Genomic DNA, 20,487 nt, shown 5'->3' with positions numbered 1-20,487 from the left:
TCTGATTTGGCCCGTCGGATAAAATAATTGCTTACCCCTGCGCTACAGTCTTGTGTGACGTCATCCGTGTTAGCCGTTTGAACTCTGTTTTCAGCCTGTATTTTTTCCTGCATCAACAACTACACTAAGTCCATCTGTGCTTGAAACATGGTTAAGATTGTGAAGAAGACATTGTTTGCCCAGGTCAAATTAAGTTTAAACTTCTACTTCCATAGATGGGACACCGAAACATCGGAGCCTGGTTATACATACGCCCATAATCCTCTATCAATGCTCCTCACACATATTTAATTAGGCACATGACACTTGACAGTAATTGGTGCTGAGCGGATCTACCAGAAGTAGTGCTTCAAATATGTTAATGACAAAATCATAGAAAAGTGTTCATCATATACATGTAGTTATTTTTGGAGCCGATTTGTTTCAGTGTCCCTGACATCTAATCAGAATCAAGCTTTTTTTTAAACCACATTTATCAAGTATTGCAGCACTTTTGGCACAAACACCCTCAGCAAGGACTAGCAAACTAGCTTGAGGTTGAAGCTTTTCACAAGCTGCAAATAATTTAATGTGTCATTATAATTTAAACTGAATTAGAGAAAATTCAACATTTCCACATCACTAGTGATGTCTCATTGACTCACCTAAGTTTTTATTTATTTATTTTTTCTAAATAGGTACACAGTATTAACATGCCTAAAGGTGTTTCAATGGCTCTTTTGAATTTAAAAAAAGAACACACTAGTGAAATAAAGTAAAAATAAAATGAGTAAAGACTAAATGAAGTGTAAGTCATACAAATCATTAAAGTGCAAAACAACACTTTGTATAAAATACCATGGACAAAACAGTTGATCAATGTATTTAAGAATGCACATCGCACATTTGCAAGACCTCCCATAATGGAAAAATGTTTAAACACAACATGTCACTGCTTTTGAGCCCAGCAAAGTGTGACCTCCGTTATAGATACGGGCAGCAGCACATACAATGAAAGACTCGAACACAAGTATAAAGAAGCTAAACAAAAATAGGCACACACACATTATAATTACAGTAATCCCCCGAATATTGTGGTTAATGTAGACCAGACATGGTTGGTATAAACAAAAAACTGCGAAGTAGCACAACCCCCATTAATACTACCACAATAGTTGTGTGATTATAAAAGTGTATATTTTTAAAATATTACAGCTATAAGCATATCAAAAGACTGTAATGCATTAATATCTAAATATAATGTATATATATGTATATATGTATATATATATATATATATATATATATATATATATATATATATATATAAATGTATATACTTTAAATACTGTACGCACGGTGAAAATAGTTCCTCTCCACTTGATATACGGTATTTTCTCGCACATACGCTGTATTTGTAAAATGATGACTGAATCAAGGGTACGGCTTAAAGGCGCACAAATTAGACCAGTCAAACACCAAGATAAACAACCAAAAAATAAAAATAAAAAGTATATTTTTACATTTTTGCTTAAATAAGGATGCCATATCAAGTAGTGTAGATGAACTTTAACTTTGATAAGCAAAAGATAAGTTATCAGTAATCGGTCTGGAGAAGCAGAAAGTTATTGGTTATTAAAAAAAAAATAGTATATCATTCATACCTAAAGTGTTTAAAGGACTGTGTGTAGCTGTTTCATCGATGACCCAACGCGTCTCGAATCTGAAGTAAAAGACTTGGACTAAAGCTCACAATAACCTGTTCAAGCGGAGAGGAACTATTTTTACTGTGAATACAGTATTCAAAGTATTTATAATTTTTATATACACCAGTCACTCATTTTTTGCGGATAATATAGAAAAGACATGGCCGCGATAATCGAAAAAGTACGAAGTAGGATCACCCCTATTATTACTTACTACCATATTACAGTGGTACCTCTACATACGAGCTTAATTCGTTCCAGGACTGAGCTCGTATGTCGATCTTCTCGTAACTCGAACGAACGTTTCCCATTGAAATGAACTAAAAACAAATTAATTTGTTGAAACCCTCTGAAAAAAACACCAACAACAGGGATATTGGATTGGAAAAAAATGTTTTATTCCTTCTAATTCGCCATCTATTAAAAAAGTAACACATAACTAGTGGTTTAAAAGTAATAAAATGCGTTTAAAAGAACTAAAATTAGACGGAGTTCGCGGAGGGGAGAGAGAGACGCACAGGGAGGGTGGGGGTTCAGGGGGTATTTTTCAAGGCAACGCACTCGTAACCGAACAAACAAATTCAAATTAACTTGGATTAATATATACAGGCACGCTCAAAACATACGTTTAATGTAACTTTACACAAAACTGAATTCTAATTTTGTTTTATTTTTTTTACCTTTGGTCTCCGGGTTAGCTGTTTGCCACACCTCCACCCACACGTTCCCTATCGATGGGCTGTTTGCTGTTGTATTCCCTTCAAAATATTCCGAAAATGATGCACACAAATGTCCTCACAATAGGATAACGCACGGCCACTTGCCAACGAGAAGTAGTCTTGAATAAGCGATCGCTCCGCTAACGGGAACTAACAGGCTAATTTTTCTCGTATCTAGAGATAATTATTTGCTCGAAATTTTCCTGTATCTCGAGCTGCTCGTATGTAGAGGTGCTCATGTGTAGAGGTGCTCGTATGTAGAGGTGCCACTGTACATGTTTTCGTGTCTATACAGAAATAAAAGTACACAAGTACAATTATCAAGTGTATTTATTAAATATTACAACCATAAGCATATGTAAAGACTGCAACGTGTTAATATCTAAATATAATCTATACTGTGATCCTTTACTTTGCGGCTTCACTACATCGCAGAAGTTTTTCTGAGGGAGTAAAAAACAAAGTTCATTAAAAACTCAAGATCTACGCTGACACTCACAACCGGAACAGTTGAAAAATGGCGGAAGTCAGGGCACCGCTTCATATCTCAGCACAGGTGGAAATTCTTACGAAAATGACGTTTGTAAATGACGTGGAAAGGCGTCCTACCATGCGACCAATCAGTCACGGGGTGCGTTTAGGGCACATCATGTAAAAACAACGATTCATTCATCAACTCTGCTTTCAGCTTTAACAAAAATACAAATAAAAGATTGAGTTTACACACTTAGAAAAGGTGAAGAAATTCAATCACTCGTCTATTAGGATCAGACAGCCGTTTCTGGTCACCATAAATTAAAAAAAATTCTACTCTCAACGTTGCATGTTTTGGACAAACGTAGCGAGAGAATCTTAACATATCTCTACACGCGCACACGCCCACACATCCATCCATAAATCACGCTTAATAAGGATTATAGACAAATTTCATGTATTTAAAAGAGAATCATTAAAATAACCTTCCAGAACCTTTAAGCATGAATGGGTTGCTAGAAGTGAGACTCACCACACGAGCTGCTCGCTCTTGAGATTCACACTTTCTGCAAAACCACGGACCAGTGGGCACCTGTACAATGCCATAGCACGCTGCAGAGAGAAGAGAACAAAGCACAATAAGGAAACAGCGTTACACTCATTTTCATGTACCCTGACTCACACAACAAATTGTAAGAGACCAATTTACTGATTACATATTAGCATTCAGCACACATTCAATTTAAATTAAAAAAATAAAATGAATGATTTAATGGAATGACTAAAAGTACCACTATTGTTAACAACTTTAACAAATTTGAATGAATAAAAAAATACTGAGTACATGTAATAACACTTTAAAAGGGAGAAAAATGGCTTTCTCTGTCAGTGCTAGGATTCTGTAGGCGTCTCCGCGCCGGCTATCAATCATACTAAGGGCACTTGCTAGCATTCACGCTTTTGCAGTTAGCATGTTTCCTCTGTCAACACAATCGTGCATGTTTCAACCATTCGAACCACGTCAGTGGCAAATAAGTGAGGTTGGGGTCCATAAAATAGATCTCCAGTCAGTGCTAGGATTCTGTAGGCGTCTCCGCGCCGGCTATCAATCATACTACGGGCACTTGCTAGCATTGACACTTTTGCAGTTAGCATGTTTCCTCTGTCAACACAATCGTGCATGTTTCAACCATTCGAACCACGTCAGTGGCAAATAAGTGAGGTTGGGGTCCATAAAATAGATCTCCAGTCAGTGCTAGGATTCTGTAGGCGTCTCCGCGCCGGCTATCAATCATACTACGGGCACTTGCTAGCATTGACACTTTTGCAGTTAGCATGTTTCCTCTGTCAACACAATCGTGCATGTTTCAACCATTCGAACCACGGCAGTGGCAAATAAGTGAGGTTGGGGTCCATAAAATAGATCTCCAGTTAGATAGATCTTTTTTTATCTCCTGATTTTTGGGTAGAAAATGGCAAAAACATCCTTTTTTCAAGGACACCAGTCGAGTGGTAACCACAAGGAATAAATATATATTTAAGATTGAGAATGCAATATTTGTCAGGATGTTGAACTGTAGATTTGTGCCTCAAAATCTCTCAGCTCCTCCTGCTGCCCCTATGGCGCCTCCTGAAGATTCCATCAATGATCCAATGCCTCTCAAATCTGACAAAGGGGACTTGCGAGTACAGTACTTGAAGTCTTGATTTAATATATAGATTATATTTAAATCTTAATAAATAAGTCTTGATATGCCTACAACTAAGATTTAACAAGTACACTTCTCGATCATTGTAATTGTGTACGTGTATTTTTGTATAGGCACAAAAACACGTACAGTAATCCCTCAAATATCACATAGCGGAGTGATGCAAGCAGTGTGTTGACGTCCTCTCATCATGCCTAGGGTGTAAATCCCCCGTAATGTTGGTTCGTTTTTTTTATTCATAGTGGATACCACTCGCTTAGTGTTCTTGGAAAAGGATATTGTGGCCGTCTTCCGAATGTCCGCTTTGTCTTTCTTGGTAAAATGCGCAGTAGATTCATTAATGCCGCAATGTCATGCTACGCCTTTAGCATAACAATGTCACTTTTTCTGTCACTATGGCTCAATGGCGTTTAGGAGGTATTTTCAAGGGTGATTCGAAATCAAAACAAAGCCGGAATTGGCTCGGCTTAGTGTTTCTCCACAGGAAATATGCACAATACAAAATGTAACCCAAAGAAAGCAGGAAATGCCAAGACGTAAATCCTTCTCGGCTTTTTATATTATTCAGCGCATCATTCTCCTTCTACGGTGAAATATGGGTACTACTTCCTCAGCGCCGAAGAAGCGGAACCCTGACTTCTGCCATTTTTTATCCTTTGTTTATGCTCGCCTTGTCCTTGTAAAGGGCAGTGTGGCATAGCCTGCATCCAGATAACTCACCTACTTTAAATAACTTCAGGAGAGAAAAAAATCTATGATATTGCCATTTAAGGCCCATGGTGGTACATGCTTGCAAAAACAGAAGTACATTATGATGAAAAAGTATTAGCCCCTTTCTGATTTATTTTTAAACCAGCAAACCAGAGTAGCCAGAGAAACCTACGGAGTACGGGAACACATGCAAAGTCCATAAGAGAAGGTTGGAAGCCACCGGGGATTGAACACTCGATCTCATAACTGTGAGGCAAACAGGCTAACTACTTTTCCGGACGAGCAAATAACCCTGAATTATTATTTACGTCACCATAATTAATGTGTTAATTATGTCAATTTCTTTGCATCTTAAATAAAGCATGGTGCAAAGCAGGGAAAATATTTCCAAATGGAAAGCGCAACATACAAACAAAACAAATTCACAAGCATGAAAGCTGCAACTTTTAGTATTTCAAGGAGGAGGGAAAAATTTAAACAGATATGCAAGTGACGCAAGAGTCACAACACTCGGGGATACCTAAAGAAAGTGAATTTATGAAATGACCCGGCCGCAATCACAATGAATGAGTTTACGTGCTGGAAACCACACTACTATTGCTTGTCTGAAAAAGTCTTTAATCTCAGTGCACATGGGCTTGTGGCGTGTGAGCGTGCTTCATGCAGATCTGACAACTGTTCCGGAATTTCCGGAGTTTACCCGGTCAAGCAACGCAAACTCTGGGACTACGGACAACCTCCTAAGCTCCAGAAATCAAAAAAGTTGTCACTTGATTTTTTTTTTGAAGCAACCATTTAAAAAAAGTACCAAATTTCCAATTTAAATGCCTCAAAATTCACACCATCGATACGGCGTCCGCATCTTACTTACGCATTTGATTCAACTGCACTGTAAATCGGAATTTGGTAACACGAGTGCATTGTAAATCATCCGAGTTATAAGTTCTGACAAATTATTCATCTTGCGCGACTTCAGCGTGGCAATCGATTTGGAATCGTTTGCATAGGTAGCCTCTATTGGTTTAACATTTTCGCTTTTTTTCCATAAGGGAAGTATTATTAAGGCTGACTAAACCACCCATCTTTTGTTTTGAAACAAATTCTATCATTTCTGGGTGACAGGCACAGGTGAGTTTCTTTCTTGAATTTCATTCATAGACATCATCAAAATAAATTTTGTTTAGCGTTTTATGTTTATCTTTTCAGTATTTTGAAATAAATGACCAAATCGGCCGCATTGTCTTGCGTTATGGCGTTTTTGTCTTTGTCACCTTGCAGTTTTGTGCATGTCGTCTTTTAATGCGGATATAAATCGTACCCTCGATTCAGTCATCTTTTTTTATCTGACAAATGCGGCTTATATGCGAGTAAATATGGTAGATTATATTTAGATATTAATAAATTACAGTCTTTTCATAAGCTTACAAGTGTAGTATCTGAGAAATACACTTCATGAGAATTGTGCTTGCGTACTAATTTTGTAAAGGCATGAAACCATGTAGCATGGTAGCAATAATAGAGGCGATCCTACTTCGCAGTTTTTCGATTATCGCAGCCATATCTGGTAATGTTCAATTGTTTTTATTCCCGTAATTCTAAGAATTTTTCTTCCAAGATTACTTAAATCTCTTATTATAATTCCAGAGGCAAACACCCGGTGGGTGCTGTTGTTGTCGTCAAGTAAGGTCCAACATGGTAGCGACAGCATTTACTAAACACAAGCCATAATCGATTTTTTTAAGTGTTCACAAACTGAGAGTCCCGGATTGTTGTCATCCAGACAATTAATTAATGCAACCAGGACTAGTAAATGTTTTCCTTTCGTAAACTTTGCCTCACTCCTCGTTTTGTGTGGTGACAGACAGCATAATGAATCGCTCTTCTTTGTGTCAAATCCTGATCACACACATTTAGCAAGAATTTAGCAGAATTGTTTTAAAGGCAACGTCCTCAACTGAGTTGTTGTCCTCTTAATCTTGGCCTTTGGATCTGGACGCTCCATAACCTTGCACCGGGCTAACAAGCTTAGTAGCAAGCTGCTAACTATTAGCTTAGCTTAGAGCGCCGATCTTACCTTGGTGCACAGCAACGTTGCAGCCATGTCCGTCACAGTAGACCAGGGGGTTTTCCGCCCAACCTCTTTCGTCTGAGCAAACACAACACCCTCCAATCATCTCCTTCATGTTACTCGTCGACAACTTTGTGTCCACCAGCATGCAACGCTCCCCGGAGACCATCTACGATGAAATTGAACATGCGGATACCACAGAAGACGTAACAAATCCTTCCCTAACGCGCCTCTCGGTTCTCCGGCTGGCTGCTTTGTGTCCTGCTAGCCCCAAATTCCATACTCAAAACGGAATTCCGTGTTTTCCTAAAGCGATATTTTTAACCAAAACAACCACTTGGCGACGCAATGTTGAGGTAAAAGGATGGCGGGGGAATCATCAAGGGGAACCGGAAGTACGTCATGACGCGCGACGCGCCAGCCAACGTAATCTTGACCGGAAATTTCTGTGTTTAGTTGAGTGCACGAGGACCATGATAGTAGTAGTATTTTCTAAAATTGCAGCAACAACAAAAATTGATAATTTATTTGCATATCAGTGTTTACATTCAGTTTTACTCCTGGATATGCTTTCCCTTGTTATGTTTCATGATTTGCTTTGTATTGTTCAATACATTCAGAGAATGGAAATTAGGCATTGTAAGAGTGCGTACAAACCAGGGACTAACGAGTAGATGCTTTAAACTTCAATAGTCGAAGTGATTTTTAATTCAAGATAAACTACAGATTTTTTTTAAATAACATGAAACATCTGTCAAACAATTTATAGATATTTAACAAAATGTGCAAAATTTATTGCAAGCACTTTACATTCTTCATATTATGTTACACTTTCACGTGTATACTTTAAGATAAATTTTTGGACCAAACATTTAAAAGGGATTAAATGTAAATTCTAAGAAATTAAAAACAAAACTCTTGACACATCAGATTATTCATCAATTTTCCTTCTGCTTGTCATCATTCATGAATGAAAGAAAATATATACCTGCTTGTTATTTAACTTATTTTATAGCACAATTGTTTGACTTCATATTTAATTTAAATTACATACATTACAATGCGTTCTTTAAGTCCCAGCATCTAATTAAACTCATTAGCACATTTGTTAATATTTCCTTTTATACGCCCCCAATTAAAGGAAATTTACAATTTACATCGTGGCTTTTCTTTATAAACCAGATAGCTCAAGAAACGAAAAAAACAAACCTGAGGAATTTAGACAGTCTTGATTATTAGGGCTGAACAGGGAGTTATCATAAAAATAGTCAGACTTGCGGCTTTTGTTTGACATCAATTCTATACAGTTGCCAAGGATGCTCGAGAACACACACACACACACACACACACACACACACACACACACACACGCACGCACACACACTACGGTATGCTATTCCAAGCACTCAGCTGCTGCTTGCATCACCGATTTTTCCGAGCGAGCTCCTGCTCTCCGTTTCCAGAGAAACGTAATGACTTGCCAATAATGCGCAAGAGCACACGAGCGTCCTCCGTGTAATATGGTGAGCGAGAGGTCCCTGGGAGTGCCTAGCCATTGTTTGCTTTAATTTCAAATTGCTCAAATGCTCCAGTCGACACTGGGCACTCCACTAAAAGGGGTTTGGGGGAGTAAGAATAGGGGGAAAGTGAATTGTGTGTGGCAGGGGAAAACCTATTAGTTGGACAACACAAAGGGAGCCTTTGGATGGGGCTTTTGGTTGTGGAGCGTCCTATAACTACTATACTAAAATACTGGAAATTGTAAATGATTTTTTTTCAAAAGATTTGCACTGGATTGTTTACAAGTTGGCCTGAATTATGTGGTGTGTTCCTCAGGTTGCAGAGAGGATATTTCTCTTCAAACTTGCGTCTACTACTCGTTCTTAATTGGACATATTAGCAGATTGTCCTTTTAGATGCTAAAACTCAAGATTTTTTTTAACATGGCTGCAAAATGGTTCAGGAAAAATAATTTCTGACCAAAAATGATTTGTTCTGAATGCTCCTGCAGGGAATGATGAAACGCATAAGGATGAAAAACAACTAATAATGTCTGCTTGTGAGAAACAACAATTTTCATATTAATAATTTCTAAACAAAAAATATCTAACAATTTTCAACCAATAACTACCTTTACAAACTTTTTTTTTTTAATGTTTGAATTCTTACAATTTAATTGGACGGACCGAGTGCGTGCGTGCGTGTGTGTGTGTGTGTGTGTGTGTGTGTGTGTGTGTGTGTGTGTGTGTGTGTGTGTGTGTGTGTTTGTGTGTGGTTTGCAGCGACAACTCAGCCCAAGATGCAGGAATGTTTTCACAGTTTGACCTTATAAGCCTCAACAAATGAGTAGTGACAGTAGAAACTAAGAGATCTATTTTGTTGCACTTCACAAACAGATGCTATGTGCTTGTTTTTAAAATCACTTTCTGTACTAATAAGTAATTCATGTTACCGCTATTGCAATGCCAAAAAAATACTGTGGATCTTTGGATTGTTAAAATGAATCCAATTATCTAATACAAATATAATTAACAACCAAGTTGTTTATGTTTTATTTTTATATTGAGCTTTTTAGTGCTCTATATGTTGGTTACAAATTGGTTATTTAATAAATAAACTTCCATTTTAGGAGACTAGGATTAATTTGCTTTATCAACTGTGATGCGTTTAGTGTCTTCAATAAGAGTAAATAATAAAGTAATCAAACAAGCTATTAGGTTAATGAACGCGTTGTTATAATTGATTCCATTTCCAAATAAAGTTTTCTGATTGCAAATGTATTGTCTTTCTCTAGATCCCACCATGACTGGGGCTATCTAATGCACCTCTATGGTCTTTTTTCTGTGGTCCAACACGACAGGGTGAAAGGTGAAAGCAAACCCTCCCCCTACCACTGTCCGCGCACACTTCAGGCTCGGATTGCATGTAAAATGACATTCTCCCTGGGTGGTGGGGGGTGGAGTGGAATTCATTGTTTTGGCAGGGGGCAGTGGCTTTGTGTCATAAAAAGTCTATGCTCTTACAAGTGCCCTCACCTCCTTGACCAGCAGTCCCCATTTTAGTCAATACAAAACAAATGTGAATGCATGCCTGCAGGTTAGCTATTAGATTCATAGGTGATATATGCAACATGAATGAGACGAGTAATTTTCAATTATAGTGAAAATATCCACTTAGATTTAATATGAAAAAATACAACCTATTATTTGTTATTGCAGACTGAATATATTGCATTTGAATCCAAACAATTGTTAAATATAGCCCCTTTTTTACCTTAAAAAAAATAAAAAAAATGCATCCTTCTGACTTTAGTGGTGCGCTGAGGTGTTTCCCCAGCAGCCTGCAATGGGGGCTTTGCTGCACTGTGCTTCGGGGGGGATGAGCTTTCATTCTCAGCCAGTCGTTTTTCCAACATCCATGACAGGCACCGGAGGTAGAAGGAGGCAATGCAAAATGACATTTGGTTCACACAAAAAAAAACTAAATAACAAAGGGTCACCTCTCTTTAAATAAATGTCTTTATGTGTGTGTTAATTTTGTGTCATTTAATGTGCGAGATTATTAAACAGCTCGAAATGTTAACTTAAAAAAAAGATACAAATGTTTGTCAATTAAGTATATTTTCAATAATAGATTTCAGTTTAGATTTTTTTAATGGGTGTCCTATTTCAGTTCAAATTTGCCTTAAATACACACATTACCCAATTTTATAATTTCACTCAATTTGTGATTTTAAACCTGAAAATAACATTCATATAGAATTACTGAGGAATGTCTCACATGTACATATTTTACAATGTTTTTGTATCGTCGAATTGTAATGAAAAGAAAAACTGGATTTAAATTTCTTTACTTTGTAATTTCTACTTATAGCCGTGAGCAGTTCTACATGTATCTGCGTTTGCGTGTAGGAGAATTAAATCAATGACAAACAATTGTGATATTTCAAATCCAGGTGTAAATGTTCATTTGTTAGTTTAAGTATTTTGTTATTACTTTCATATACATCATTTGCAAGAGAAGATACTTGTGTACAACAAGGAAACAGTGCATGTTTGCACGTTCATTTAATGGATAAACGTTGTGCACATCTTTTAAGATAGTATACACCTACATGTGACTGTATGAAAACTAAATTATGGAATATATTTTATCAATGTTAGTATGTATGTCTGGGAGATTGTTGCAGCATACGAGTGACTACAATGAGCTCATTTTGTCAAGCACAAACTCATGCAAACAGGCAAATGCTTCATGAACACCCATATATTAATTAATTATAATTATAGCAGATTCCAATCATAAATTAACGCATGATTTTTTGCAGGATCAATAGTTCAAGCATAAAAAAGGAATATAATCAAATGCATAAAAAAACAACTTTATTTTTTTTTGTGAGGAAGCAATACTTCTTGCAGAACCAATAGTTCAAGCATATAAAGGCATATAATCCAATGCATGAAAAACCAACGTTATTTTTCTTTTGTGGTGAACCAATTCTTCTAGTCATGAGTATATATTTTGAGGGAAAATCCAAAGAATTTTGTTCCACTCGTGACATATATTTCGTGCGTGTCTCTCCGCTCATCTTTTTAAATACATCTTTGGAATGATTGATGCAGTGATTTACTACAGTCTGTGGGTGATTTTAAAGTGGATGTGGAAGTCGGTAGGTGGGGTTGGAAAATCATTTTTATTGCATCACCTGTCAAGGGCATCCAATGGGCGTCGAGTCCGTGAGCATTAATTGATGAAGGTGTCTCTCTACTGGCGCACCTCCCCTTTGCTGTCATTTTATTTGCAATAGCAGCTGCATTTTAGCTGCCCCCTTTCTTTTCTCCCTCCCCTTTACATACACACAACTCTCTATCTCTCTCTCCCTCTCTCCCTCTCTCACTCACTCTCCCTCTCTCTCCCTCTCTCCACTCTCTCTCTCTTTCTCGCTCCCTCTCTCTCGCTGATTTATTCGTCTGGCTCAGGCGGTTGTGCACACCTTCCCCTCTCTCTGCAGCCGATCAGAGGGGAGTGGAGCCGGCAGAGGCAGGTAGCATCAGCAACACCCCCCCAAAACCCCCACCATGCCGGATTTTGTGCGCGCTGAGTGGTCGCAGCCGGCTTATTCAACATGACATCCGCTCCGTCAAAGTTTGGCGTGGAGGTATGGCCAGGATGCCCTGATTAATCCATAGCCGGGATTAGACCATTTGGAGCTGATCCATGAAACATGGGAGACGTGGAGTGTGGCTTTGAGGAAATGCAAGGAGTTAGATTGGGATACCTGCTTATCCGGGGCAAGCAGATGTTCGCCTTGTCTCAGGTCTTCACCGAGCTGCTCAAGAACATTCCACGCACCACCGTGCACAAGCGCATGGACCACCTGAACGTGAAGAAGCACCAGTGTGACCTGGACGAGCTGCGCAAACTCAAAGCAATAAACTCCATAGCTTTTCATGCAGCCAAGTGCACGCTCATATCGCGGGAGGACGTAGAGGCTCTCTATTTCTCCTGCAAGACGGAGCGAGTCTTCAAGTCCGGCAACAACAAAAGGAAAGCCACGTCGTGTGCAAACGGGGGCAGCAGCCTCGTGTCGGCGGAGATCCTCCACGCAGACCCCGAGCTTTGGCAGAAAAAAGTTTGGTTCACTTTGCACGGCGTGCAAGACAAAGCGGCCCGGCGAGAGATTTGCGACTCCAAACTACCTCATCTTGACCACAGAACACAGGCGCGAGATTACCGTTCGACCACAAAGTCAACTCACAGACACATTAAAAACTATGAAACAACCAAGATCCACGGGAACCGAGTGACCTGGAGCCAGAGGGACCCGTTTTTCCGGGGCGCTCCCGTAGCGGCGCTCCAGTCCGCTATGGCTGCGCAGTCCAAATTGTCTCGCGCAGCCGACGACCCTCATCACAAAAGGAAGAGGAGGCGCGAGGGGGGCGGCGTAAAACACGCCTGGAAGAGCAGACACCACCAGCACCACCCGCACGACCCGCCGGTACTGGTCGTGCAGCCTAAATCCAGCAACACGCACCGTGCTGCGTTTGAAGCCTTCCACTTGAGTCGGGATTTCTACCTTCACCCTCATCACATCGAACCGAGTTTCGAAAGCAGCGACACCGAGTCTAGCACCACCTACTCAGAACGCGCCTACCCGGACTCGGATTTCGGTTCCGGCTTCTCTACCAGCAGTAGCTCCGAGGAAGAGGAGGAAGACGAAGATGACACGCAGTCTGAGAGCACAGAGGTCAGTTCGGATGAGGAAGAAAGTTCCTCTCATTCAGACTCGAGCTCAGTTTCCAGCCGGGGTTCGGTTCAGAGTATCCGGTTTAGGCGGGCTCGAGTAGGGACCCTCGCCAAAACTCTTAACCCTATAAAGGCCCCTCTGGTTCTGCAGCCCACTTTTCACTACAACCACCGGCAGCTGCAGCAACATGACAAGTCAGCTCAGAGCCAGGGTGAAAATGACCAATATTGGAATAACTCTGGACCTAAATTCCTTTCGCTGGTTTTCACTGGGAACAAATGTGACCAGGCGAGTCCTAACGCCGACTCGGTGCTTGAACGCGGTCGATTTGAATCCCAGGTGAGTAAGGCCCTCAATGCATCACGGAGGACATCAACATGTGCCACCAACGAGCAATGCGGCTGGGCGAAAGACTCAAAAAGCACCGTGCAAATGCTCCCCACGCCTCCCAAGAAAATCAAGAATGAGATCGAAGAGCTTTCCGTGACGGGGTCTCCTCGACCCGAGACCGGGGTCAAGATAGCCACGACGCTGCCCTTTGCTCTCCACAAAGTCAAATTAAAAGTGGAAGACTGCCACGACGAATTTGAATACCAGACCGTCAAATTCAAAGAGCCAGCGATCAACACTGAACAATATTCCAGCAGCTCAGTCGGACAAAGGGAAGTAAAATACACAGAGAATACCCCCGGTGTAGCCCCTGTGCATAAGGACCAAATCGAGGAGAGGGAAACAAGGAGCAAAAAGTGCTTGGCTTTAGAGCTGGGGAAGAGATCCAGGCTTTCCAGGGCGCAATCAAAACAAGCCAGGGTCACTAGGGCTACCTCCTCCTCCTTCTCCTCCTCCTCCTCCACCACGTCCTCCTCTTCCTCCGCGGAGAATTTTCCGAGCGGCCATAAATGCAGCACGGCGAACACTTCCATGCGGAGAGCAAAAATGCCTTTCAGCCTTATGGCAAATTTCCCGTTTTCGCCGTCGCTGGTGGTTGGCAGCGATGGGGATCTATGCCCCGCTTACTCCCTGAACTCTCTGAGGGGTCCCGGTACTCCCCCTCCGTCTCACCCTGTGTGGAGTTGGCAGCCAGGCGGACACATTTTTCCTCCCCCACACACTCACAGGACCGGGAAATAGACCGACTGCATTAGCAGCACGTAAAAACAAATGGGGAAAAAAAGGACGCTATCATTTTCATTTTTTTTTGTAAATCTGTTACAGTTCTATTCAAGGTTACAAGAGGAAACCATCAAGAAGTCATTTGAAGTTGCCCGCTGTGTGGCCCTTTGATGTGGATTTATATTTATTTAAAAAAAAACTATCAAAAGCTATGCGCCCTAAGTTTTGAGACTTGACTTGTCCCCCCTACACATATTTTTCCTGCCTATGTTTCTCGACCTGTTGGATTGTATTAATATGCCAGGGTGTCTCTGGTACGGTGCTGAAAGAAGCTGGGAAAAAAAGAATCACAACATTCCTTAAGACGAGGATATAGTATTTTAATCGAGCTTAGTTGAAAACATATAAATCAGGGTTATTCCATAATGTGCCACTCGTTTTCTGTAAATCAAGCTGCATTTTGCCAATATGATTGACGTGGTGACCACTACGACCCATAACACAGTTCACCAGCGTTGTGTTTTTAGAATTTCTGTGGGTTTTGTGATGTCTGTCTATCGCAATTACGCCTTTAACAGATTTGACAAACATATTAATATTTTTTTCAAAATGTATAAAATGGATTTGTTTTCATTTTTGTGAATTATGCCCATGAGGTTCTGAGACAACACACGCCTTATTGAGAGACAATCAAAATAGCATGGTGGGAAAACAGAAAATTGCCCCCCCTCCCAAAAAAATGTTGAGATTTATCACATAATTTACCTAATTTATGTTTCAATGCATACACTGATTGGACAGTCTCTATGGCGCCACGATGTTTACAATAACATTGGAATATGGGCTCTCAGTGGTGGGGGGCACCGCAAAGGCTACTACTCACAGAGGGGACAAAGCACAAGAAAGAAAAAAATGCACTTTGTTACTTTTGGGGTCTTGTGTAAACTGTGGCCTACCTGATCAAAATTTGAAGAAAATATACAAAGGGTATACATTTCTTGTTTTGTTTTGTTTCTAATAAGCATTGTTTATTTAGTGTACATCCACAGTACTGTTTGAGATTACTATCCATTTTCATTCAGGATTAATTCTGATATCAAGGCTTGACTTTGTGAAGCCATTCTTTCATTAAGATGCAGGGTAATTATATAACTACTATTTGTCCTTGAGGAACACCAAAAACAGCCTATTTTCTTGTAGCTTTATTTATCAAGCACCGTAAATGTAACATTTTGAGCATCAATGAATGTATAGTAACTCCCAAGTTCTTTGTGTGTAGCTCCACTTTCAGCCGTTAAGGCGTCAGCACGCACACCTTTAAGCACCAGGAAACATGTGTAAATGACTGCAGTTGCACCTCCACGCGTGGTGTGTGTTTTGGGGAAATGTCTAAAATGTTAGAATTCAGGACAAGCTCTTGCTAATTGGCAGGGGATTTTTTTTTCCTCCTGAGAGAAAAAAAGAGGGGGTGAATAGCAAGCACCAAGGCCCCCCTAGCTGAGTGACGTCACCTACGCTCAGCAAAAAAAGATGGCTCTCACTCAGATGATTGTATTTAAATGGTGATTGTTTAAAACTGCTTTAAAACAACACATGGGAAACGTTAAGTCTCGTGATTAAAGCGGGCAGTAAGTGAAGCCCCTGCTCACTGAGGGCCTCTTCATCAGGCCAGAGTGATAATTCAAACCCTGTATTTCCACCCTGTAAACTGGCCATTTGAAAAAAAGCTTTGGCCCCAAGCGCTACACAAGCAGGCCTGCAGATTCAAAAAAAAATGCAGGAAAAGGGTGGAGTGGGGTTGGGGGTGGTTGCACCACAGTCGAGACAGGGGGTGGTGGAAGGTTGCTGTGTGCAAGAGCAAAGCTTTCAACCTTTAATCCGCATGTCAAAAGCAGGCTGCACGGCACAGGAGGAAGAGGAATAGCTTGGTGAAATCACCGTTCAATACACACACGCACACATTCTCACGCATGGTTCACAATGCACGGCTGCAGGGACGGAGAGGGTGGTCATGGTCTGATATAGCTCAGTGACACTCACGTTGCCATTGTAAACAATACTGTGACAATAATCTTCATTCTCATCATCCTTCCTAGACATTGATAACCATCATTTTTTACAATACTTGGTCTTTTTTTACATGGAGTTTTAAGTCACTGGGATAATGAATGAAAATGATTTTTTTTGTCTTTTCTTGTATTTACAGTTTTTTGGGGGGTGAGTTGTTTGTTGTTATTGTTGTATGCATGTATACATTTATATATTGGAACAACTGCACTGAAAATGGAAACTTGAACAGTGGATTTATAAAGCACTTTCCTTTCCCTTCCCTTTTTCTAATTATTAAACATTCATCAAACGCAATTGAGTGAATTAAGACTATTTTATGAAGTTTGCATTCAGTATGAGAAAATGGGTGTAAAACCCACATATACTCATATATACATAATATAATTTTATCCTCCTGGAGGTGGTCTCACCTGATTGAAGAAGTAGTGAAGTACCCCCGTGGACTGCTTGATCTAGGGAATCTATACTTGTATCAAACAAGTACACACCAACTACAAACACAGGAAATGACTTTTCATTAAATGTATAGTGACAACTTCTCATTTGATGATTGTATCATATTTCATAGGGTTCTCTCCATAAATGTGTTATTATATAAAATAAGACAAAAATAAAATACGTGTGTATATCTATATATGTATGTATGTAAGGATTTTGATGTAATTGTCACCTTGTTATAGAGATAATGGGGCACAGACTGGAGCATGATACGCTCCATAGTTGAGACATTATATATAAAATTGACATATTTTAGAGCTTTTTATAACAGTTTCAGTTCAGTTACATACTTGCCCCCCTGACCATGAGTTCCCCAGCCCTAAAATAGCCATATCTTTCAGGTTTTTAAACATCTATAACACACTGAAAAACCTTCCTTTAAACTAATTTGAACAAGTACATTGGTTACACATGATCAAATTTGTAGTAAAGTAACGTGTATTTCCTTTTAAAACGCTGCTGGGTGTCCAAATGCAGGGAGATTCAAGCAGCTGAATTCCACTGCGGATTGCGAACCAGTAGACTAAACGCCAATAGAACAAAAGCAACGTGAGTGTGTCTCCTTTGACATTACTGCGACATATAATTTATTTAAAAATAGTTGGACGAAAGAAAAATGCTTACCATTGATCTTTCAGCCATTTTAAGGATAAAATATAAATATAATATTTTTTAATGTGTTTGGTTTCCTCTGTGTAATATTAATAACCAGGTCATTTTTCGCTTATAATATTTGGTTTTACAACATATTTAAAAAGTTGTGTGTCAGCCACGGGAAGCTCTTTTGTGTACAACTTACATATGACACGTATATTGCATGCATACATTAAGATATATGTAAAGAACACGCACACGCACACGCACACGCACATACACACACACACACACACACACACACTCACACACACATACATATGCATCCATCCTCCCCCACACGCACACACACTAATTGTATAGTTAGAATTAAACACAATTCGCACTTTAAACACCATGGATTTGTTTGTGATATGTGTTAGCAGTAGTATTTGTAAAATATGCAGATATCAACAAAACAAGCTCAACGTGAATCCCGATTGAAATGTAATTTTTTTTCACGCTATATTAATGAGACGAACATTTAACGTTGAAAATTTATGACCAAAAAAACGTTGTAATTTAGTACAATAATCCCTTGACCAATATAGTAATGCATTCGCCAGTGGATTGCTTTTGGTCGTTCTTTTTCGGTGTGTGTGTGTGTAAAAGTTTCAGAAAGCTTGGAATACTTTGCAATTCAAGTAAATTTACTCTTGTAAATAAAATAAACACACGATTAAATTTAAAGCTAGAGTGCGTTTCTTTTTTGTGCGGCTTTTACACACTCAACACAAATTACACCGAAATATCTTGTTGAAATACCTTGAATTGATAACATATTTGATGACCTATATGTTCTAATGGAATATTTTTTCTTTACCTTGCAATCAATACATTGCTTTAGTCTAAGTATCTCTAAAATTGACCTTTTTTGCACGTTTCCATAACATCGCGATCATGGTTGGAGCCGTCAAGTAAACAGCGGCGCATTGGTGGGTTTAACCGGGGTTCCCCCTCGACACCCTCGAAGTCATGAAGACTGGTGGCTGCCTCATGTGGTTGATGGTTAAAAAAAATCACCACTACGTTTGATATACTCGTGTTTAGACATGTAAACACGCATCTGTAATTTTATAACTATATTTAAGCGGCTTATCAGCATCTAATTTGTGAATAGACAAATGATCCTAATGGTTCATTCAAATATTGTGGGGTTAAAGGGGTTGAAAAGACCTAATCGGGAGAGACATGGGGGTTTCCGAGGGGGAGTTTGTCCGGGAGTGGAAAGGGAAAAGCAGCGTGGAGGGCGTCATGGAGCTCAAATGCATTTGTTTAGGCTTTTCTCTGCACTGCATGCACGGCCAAACATGGCCCAAAGAGTCGGAGAAGAAGTGCGAAGAAGATTTTATAAAACCACCAAATAAGAGCAAGTTTTGTCCATCTCCTTGACAATAGGTTTTATTAAAATTTTCACCAGCAATGTGTTTAAATGGCGATTAAAATACTATTCTGGTAGCTCAATGCCCCGCAGCTCCTATAGCAGAGCTCATGAATAATTTATCAGGTTTAACGAGAATGATTTATACACTGTTATACACCAGAATTAAACGCATTACATACACCGTGGATTATGTGGACCGCTGTTATTCGGTTCATAAAAGTTGAATTTGAATTCAATCAATTTGAATGAATTAACAGCTTCAAGGCACTGTAAAAAAAATAATTAGGTAAATTCGAATTTCCCTCTTGTACTCAATTTTTTTTTTACCAGAGTTTAAAATTACCTACATTTAAAAAAAAATGAAAACTACCTACCTCAGTTCAAGCGGAAAGGGAATTTAGAAGAGAAGAATTTAGAGGTCCAGAACTAAACACACACACACACACACACACACACACACACACACACACACACACACACATGTATGTATATACATGTATATGTGTATATATATATATATATATATATATATATATATATATATATATATATATATATATATATATAATTTTAAAGCATGTATTGCTCAAATTAAAGATTGGTGATGTTTGTCAGATGTGATCAATTCCATGCCCTGCAAACAAACATCTCCTTTTGTGTGATGACAGGTCACTTGAGAGCATTAGGCTCTATAGAGGGATTTGAACACGGCCACAAGCGGTGGTGACCTTTCACCCTCCTCATACCAGGGAGTTAGGAGCAGGCGGAGGGTGTGGGCAAAAAAAGCCTCCAACCTGGCAGCCAACAACATCCCAGTGTTTCATCTAACTTCCACTCACAGTTACATTTAATTGTCTATCATTAAAGATGAGGCTTGGACAGTTTTCTTTTTTTTTTTTTTTAATAAAAATAGATTTTTGCATCGTATTAAAGTCATGACAGTCACAAGTCATGCCCAAAAATCTATTTATTTTTTCTTGACAAAAATTGATAAGATTTCTTAATTCTCACTGTAATATACTGCAAGCATATTGCGAAATGAATGCTCTTCTGACCGTCATTAAAACTCATCATGAAAATATTTATCAAGACAGATTAAAAACTTTATGATTAATGTGGACTTTTGGTAGTGCCATTATAGGGTTAAAGACAATAGATTAGATCATGAAATTAATT

At 39.3% G+C, this 20,487-nt stretch overlaps 2 protein-coding genes across 3 annotated transcripts in view; one reads left to right on the top strand and one right to left on the bottom strand.

Annotated features, from left to right (window-relative positions):
- mllt10 (MLLT10 histone lysine methyltransferase DOT1L cofactor) overlaps positions 1 to 7,791 on the bottom strand; it is a 63,302-nt gene extending 55,511 nt beyond the window's left edge. Inside the window, exons 1-2 of one of the 2 annotated variants that reach the window (XM_077624441.1) lie at positions 7,373 to 7,791; positions 3,411 to 3,490 (exon numbers count right to left, since the gene is read on the bottom strand). In XM_077624441.1, the coding sequence (XP_077480567.1) occupies positions 3,411 to 3,490; positions 7,373 to 7,535 (243 nt within the window). In that variant the 5' untranslated portion in view covers positions 7,536 to 7,791. The remainder of the gene's footprint in view (positions 1 to 3,410; positions 3,491 to 7,372) is intronic. The other variant, XM_077624442.1, reaches the window with a different exon arrangement.
- A 4,520-nt stretch (positions 7,792 to 12,311) lies between these two features.
- On the top strand, positions 12,312 to 16,476 carry skida1 (SKI/DACH domain containing 1). Its single transcript, XM_077624835.1, has one exon. The coding sequence runs from the start codon at positions 12,591 to 12,593 to the stop codon at positions 14,742 to 14,744; it is 2,154 nt and encodes a 717-aa protein (XP_077480961.1). The 5' UTR covers positions 12,312 to 12,590; the 3' UTR covers positions 14,745 to 16,476.
- The last annotated feature ends 4,011 nt before the right edge of the window (positions 16,477 to 20,487 follow it).

This window comes from Stigmatopora argus, chromosome 17 (genome assembly GCF_051989625.1).
Source record: "Stigmatopora argus isolate UIUO_Sarg chromosome 17, RoL_Sarg_1.0, whole genome shotgun sequence".
Taxonomy (NCBI): Eukaryota; Metazoa; Chordata; class Actinopteri; order Syngnathiformes; family Syngnathidae; genus Stigmatopora; species Stigmatopora argus.
Note: the sequence above shows the minus strand (reverse complement) of the source record. Positions and strands in the feature narration are given on the sequence as shown.

What these genes read in the sequence shown, in the direction of transcription:
- skida1 (XM_077624835.1), top strand. Translation starts at nt 12,591, where the DNA reads ATGGGAGACGTGGAGTGTGGCTTTGAGGAAATGCAAGGAGTTAGATTG.